Genomic DNA, 6,006 nt, shown 5'->3' on the forward strand with positions numbered 1-6,006 from the left:
GGCTACAGTCAGAGGCGGGTGCAGTGCAGCCCATGGGATAGAAGGAGGGGAGGCTACAGTTTTCGGGGCTGCATCTTCATAATGCAGACACACTGTTGCCACTTGGAGTCTCTAAGATTTCCTCACATCAACGCAGCTTGCCAAGGTGGGACAAAGCCTTGAAGTATGAGGCAAAACACACTTTAGGGCAGGTGGCGGTAGCTTAATGCCAACACTCAGGAGACAGAAGCAAGTGGATCTCTTAGTTCAAGACCAACCTGGTCTATGGAAAAAAGGGTTGGAGAGATGGCTCAGCAGTTAAGAACACGAATTTATCTTCTAGAGGTCCTGAGTTCAAATTCCCAGCAACCACATTATGGCTTACAACCATCTGTAATGGGATCTGATGCCCTCTTCTGGTGTGTCTGAAGACAGCGATAGTGTACTCATATACATGAAATAAATCTTAAAAAAAAAAAAAGACCATACACCTTGGGTCTGGCTACTGGAATGTGGGACTGTGAACTGGCCTCTGTAATTCAGTCATGTCACTTGACTGGTTGTGATAGAGTCTTTGTCTATAAGAGTCAGGACTTGCCGGGTGGTGGTGGCGCACACCTTTCATCCTAACACTTGGGAGGCAGAGGCAGGTGGATTTCCAAGTTCGAGGCCAGCGTGGTCTACAGAGTGAGCTCCACTCTGTGTTGCTATAGAGAAGACCCGAGCCACAGAGAGCCCATGGCATGAGCCCACACTGTGGAAAGAGATCATATAGTATGTTAGTCCCACAACAGCCCTGTGAGACTAAAACTGTTGGAAGTCCTATTTTGTAGCTGTGTGACTGTAGCCTTCTGGACACTGCAGGGAGACACTGGGCACAATGACATCATCTTTTCTCTGAGTGGGTCTCACCTGGGTCACAGGGGATTTCCAGACTTGTTCTCCCAACCCTGATTAGAAGGCTTGTTTCTTTTTGTTTCTGAGATCCTTCTCACTGTGTAACCCAGATAGGCTGGAACTCCTGATCACAACTTCTGGGTGTTACCTACTCAACCATTCTAAGTGACTATGACAAGAAACAACTGGTTCAAGTTACCCTGAATGACCTGTTCCATTGTGGAAGAAGTAACCAGGCATGGTGGGGCCTGTAGCCTCACCACTGTGGGAGGTGGAGGCAGGAGAATCAGGAATTCAAGGTCATCCTGCTTGGTTATAGACCCAGAGGCCAGTCTAACCAACAGGAAATCCAGTCTCAAAAAAATGACAAACATGCTGGGTGGTGGTGGCGCACGCCTTTAATCCCAGCACTTGGGAGGCAGAGGCAGGCGGATTTCTGAGTTCGAGGCCAGCCTGGTCTACAGAATGAGTTCCAGGACAGCCAAGGCTGTGTACATAGAAACCCTGTCTGAAGGGGGGGGGGGGTGACAAACATTACATAAGACATTATGAATGTTTCTTGTCACAGAACAGAAGAAAAAAATAAATCCGTTTTCCATGGCAAACATGAAGGCTTTGGACCAGCTGCAGCCACATGGAGAAATCTCTAGGTTTCAGATAATTTTTGTTTTATTTTGTGTTTTGTGGTGTCTGGTTGGTTGGTTGGTTTGGTTGATTTTTTTTGAGTCAGGGTTTCTCTGTGTAACCCTGGCTGTCCTGGAACTCACTCTGTAGACCACGGTGGCCTTGAACTCAGAGACCTACTTCCTGCCTCTGCCTCCCTTGTGCTGGGATCAAAGACATATGCCACCACTTCCTAGCCTTTTATTTTATTATTATTTTTTTTAATCCATGCTGGGCTAGGAACTCTGCTGGGCACCAGCCTAGGCCCAGATATTACCCTATAGCATGGTTAGCCTTGGGATAGTGGAAGCTAAACAGCTGATAAGCCTTGATCAAGGCACCACAAGTTAAGGCCAGCCTGGACTACACAGTGAATTTGAGATTAACTCCCATTCTCCAGAAGCAGAAGCAAGAAAACCATGAAGAGTTAGGGACTACCCTCATGTATAGCACTTGCCAGGCCAGCCACAAATCTTGCCTAAAATTAGCCAAAACTAAAAGAAAGCAACAAAATAAACCCAAAACATAAGGGGGTCAGGTGTTGTAGGCCCTCATTGCTCGGAGCCTGCTCATGTCTGCTGGCACGATTACACCCCTGAAAATGTCAATATAAACACCATCTCTACCAAGAAGCCTTTCACCATTGCCCCCTTGGCCATTCTGGTCTACAAGGCCCCCTTGCAGGTCACATGTCCATGTGACAAAGTCTCAGCTGGAGAGGAACATGCAGATGTTTGTCTAGAGCCATTGGAGGAGGAGAAGGAAGCAGGACTGGGCAGAGGGAGAGCCTGGGCAGAGGGAGAGCCTGGCCCTCCTCACTAATGATGCCTTCATGAATCCCATGAGACTGACAAAGCTGGATTTGTCCTTTTTTGTTTGTTTTAAGATTTATTTATTTATTTTATGCATATGAGTACACCATCATTGCTCTCTTCAGACACATCAGAAGAGGGCATCAGACCCCATTACAGATGGTTGTGAGCCACCATGTGGTTGCTGGGAATTGAACTCAGGTCCTCTGGAAGAGCAGTCAGTGCTCTTAACCACTGAGCCATCTCTCCAGCCCCTGGATTTGTTCTTTACACGTGTCAGGTGCTGGGGTAAGAGAACATGGTTGCTTGTTCATTTGTTTGTTTTTCAGTGTTCCAGGCTGGCCTCAATCTTTCATCCTCACTATGTAATTGAGTGTGACCTTGAATTTTTGTCTCTCTCTGCCTTGATATGTATGTATGAAGGTATGTGCTGCCATGCCTAACACTTAATGTCATGTATTGTTTTAAATATTGTGATTTTTTTTTTCCCCGAGACAGGGTTTCTGTGTATAGCCCTGGCCATCCTGGAACTCACTCTGTAGACCAGGCTGGCCTTGAACTCAGTAATTCTCCTGCCTCTGCCTCCCAAGTGCTGGGATTAAAGGCATGCGCCATCACTGTGCCACCAGTGCACCACCACTGCCTAGCTAAATATTGTGATTTTTTTTTTAATTCACTTATTTGTATGTGTATGGGTGTTCTGCCTGCATGTGTACCTATGGACCACTACCTGCTTAGAGCCTTCAATGAGTCCCCTGGGACTGGAGTTAGATAGTGTAAGCTGCTGTGTGGGTGCTGGGAATTGAACCTGGTCCATTGGAAGAACAGCCAGTGCACTCAGCCCTGAGCCACTTCTTGGATGAATGTTTTACCAGCATGTGTGTATGTGTGTTATATACAAGCCTTGGAGACTAAGCAAGAGCATCGAGTCCCCTGGAACTGAAGCGATGGATTGGTTGTGACTCACTGTGTGGATGCTAAGAATTACTACTCTACACTATTAACAAGGGCTGGGAACTGCTGAGCCATCTCTCCAGCCCCCCTCCCTGCCTCCTTTTTTGTTCCTTTGGTTGTTTGTTTGTTTGGTTAGTTTTTCGAGACAGGGTTTCTCTGTGTAGCCCTGGCTGTCCTGGAACTCACTCTGTAGACCAGGCTGGTCTCAAACTCAGAAATCTGCCTGTTTCTGCCTCCCAAGTGCTGGGATCAAAAGGCAGGTGTGTGCCACCACTGCCCGGCTGTTTGTTTGTTTTGATATCTTACTGAGTAGCCATAGCTCTGGCTGGCCTGGAACTTACTATGTAGATCAGGCTGATCCACCTATCTCTGTCTCCTCAACGCTGAGATGAAAGGAACAGGCTTCTACGCCTTGAAGAAGGGCAAGTTCTTTAACACCATCCTCATGGACAGATGTGGGTTGCCCTAAAGATGACCAGGTTCCAGGCAGTGCAGAAACCCGAGGTCCATCATCCAATGGGACTCCCGGCAAACACCCTGGTGGCCCCTCCATGCTGTCTATTGTGCATCCAACACGTCTGCTGCTCACTCTTGGTCAACCCTGAAAGTTGACTCTAGTCCCCGAGCTTGAGCTGGGAGCCGTGAGAAGCACCACGTGTTAGGGCCAGACTCCTGCTACCCTAAAGCTTCCACTAGAATTCCCCACACTACCTTGCCAGCAAAGCCTCGGACAGAAGCTGGGAAGCTGTCTTCCAGCCCAGAAACACTGCCAGAGTAACCACATGATAACCAAGAAAGAAACCCAGAAGCATGATATTACCATTCACCTGTCAACTAGGCAGGTGCTGAGTGAGCAAGCCTGTCCCTATTGGTCTGCGCATGTCGCTTGATCCACAGGAAGAACAGCCAGTGCCCTTGCCCCAGAGCCACCAAGGCTGACCTTGAACTGTCTATAGAGCTGGGAATGTGTTTAAATGCCTTATCTTGCCTCGGCCTTTTTTTTGTTTGTTTGTTTTTCGAGACAGGGTTTCTCTGTGTATAGCCCTGGCTGTCCTGGAACTCACTCTGTAGACCAGGCTGGCCTCAAACTCAGAAATCCACCTGCCTCTGCCTCCCAAGTGCTGGGATTAAAGGCGTGCGCCACCACTGCCAGGCTGTCTCTGCCTTTCAAGCTAGGAGATTACAGGCATTTATACTCTGCCACAAGTCACTATCAACCACACACCAGATCTTAGATTTTCCTCTAGAAAGGAATGGTGCAGAGAAGTAAAAACCCAGGAGAGGCTCTGGCCTAGTGGAGCACTTCTGTAATCTCAATCACACAAGAAGGTAACTAATTCAAGGCCAGCCCAGGCCATGTAGCAAGATCCATTCTGAAAATATAAGACAGTTGAGGCTGGCTGTAGCTAGAATCCCTGATGAAGAAAAAAAAATCCCAAGAATTAGAAGACAGGAACATGTCAGGAGACTGTTGGTATTTGTCTGTTTGTCTGTCTGTGGCCCTCTGGTCTCACCAGGAGTCTGGTACCACTTTAACCCTTTCTCTCCTGGAGTCAACACTGGCATGAGCCTGAGTCCTGCTTCCTGCTGGGGGATCTAGGGTTTGGGGCTCTATGGATGAGCCGGACACCTGCCCAGTCCTCTTCCAGTTTGATGTCCCCCTGCTGCAGGGCCTGTTCGATGGCTCTGGCGACAGTGTCAAAGGCCAGGTCCACATTGTAGTTACTTTTGGCTGAGGTCTCCATGAAGGCCATGCCCAGGGAGGCAGCAACTTCCTCTGCCTCCTGAGTGGAGACGCATCGGGTGCTCAGGTCACACTTGTGGCCAATCAGTAAGAAGACCACCTTGTCAGGGCCCTGAGTGGATAGGACCTCCTGATGCCAGGCTTGGATGTGTTCAAAGGACTCTCTGTTGGTCACATCAAAGACCAACAGAACACCCACCATGTTCCGGTAGAAGGATCTGGTGATGCACCTGGAGGGGAGTGTGTGTATAATTGGGAAAGTCTTAATGGCTTTAAGACAGCCTTAGAGCCCATCCCACCTCCACCCGGAGATCCATAGAAGGCTTCCTGTCCAACAACTCCCACCTATGCCTCCACACCAGTCTTCCTTCCCATCCCTTTGACACGACTGCTTTGAATTCCTTGGGCTCTCTGCATCTCTGGGAAAGTCAGAGTTCCAGTGCAGATTCCCTTTATGCTGCCGTTCCTCTACGGCTGGGTAAGGGCTTTGGGGATGCGGTTCAAAGACAGCACAAGCTGGGGCTGAGGGCTTGGCCCACTCCGCGGAGTTTGTAGGATGAATGAGTGAGTAGGGAGGGGTTAGCAGGGTAGGGACCACGGATCCTTGCTTGAGCCCCTGCAGTTGGCACCTGTGAGAAAGGGTCCCCCAGGTGACCGACATTACCCGCTTCCCGCCGCACCTGAAGCGCTCTTGGCCTGCGGTGTCCCAGAGTTGCAGCTTGACCCGCAGCCCAGAAGGCAGCCGCAGCGCGCGGCTGTAGAACTCCACGCCCACAGTGGGTTCGGAATCCGGCTCCGCCGCCCCCCGCGCGCCCGCCACGTAGCACCGCAGCAGTGAGGTCTTGCCCACCGCCGCGTCCCCGAGCAGAGCGATCCGAAACTGGTAGCTGCAGCCCGCCGCCTCCATGGGATCTGGGCTCCCCCACTGACCTTGGAGAGTTTCTGTGTGGCTCCGCC

At 50.0% G+C, this 6,006-nt stretch overlaps 1 protein-coding gene across 4 annotated transcripts in view; it reads right to left on the reverse strand.

Annotated features, from left to right (window-relative positions):
* Positions 1 to 5,999, reverse strand: part of Rab42 (RAB42, member RAS oncogene family) — a 27,160-nt gene extending 21,161 nt beyond the window's left edge. For 3 of the 4 annotated variants that reach the window (XR_004121093.1, XR_004121094.1, XR_004121092.1), the window contains exon 1: positions 5,730 to 5,829. Coding sequence is in view for 1 of the 4 variants with exons in the window: in XM_031378907.1 (XP_031234767.1) it covers positions 4,859 to 5,279; positions 5,730 to 5,956 (648 nt within the window). In the remaining 3 variants the exon portion in view is untranslated. Of the gene's footprint in view, positions 1 to 4,444; positions 5,280 to 5,729 lie in introns of those variants that run through there. The other variant, XM_031378907.1, reaches the window with a different exon arrangement.
* Positions 6,000 to 6,006: the final 7 nt, after the last annotated feature.

Source organism: Mastomys coucha, unplaced genomic scaffold (assembly GCF_008632895.1).
Source record: "Mastomys coucha isolate ucsf_1 unplaced genomic scaffold, UCSF_Mcou_1 pScaffold18, whole genome shotgun sequence".
Classification (NCBI taxonomy): domain Eukaryota; kingdom Metazoa; phylum Chordata; class Mammalia; order Rodentia; family Muridae; genus Mastomys; species Mastomys coucha.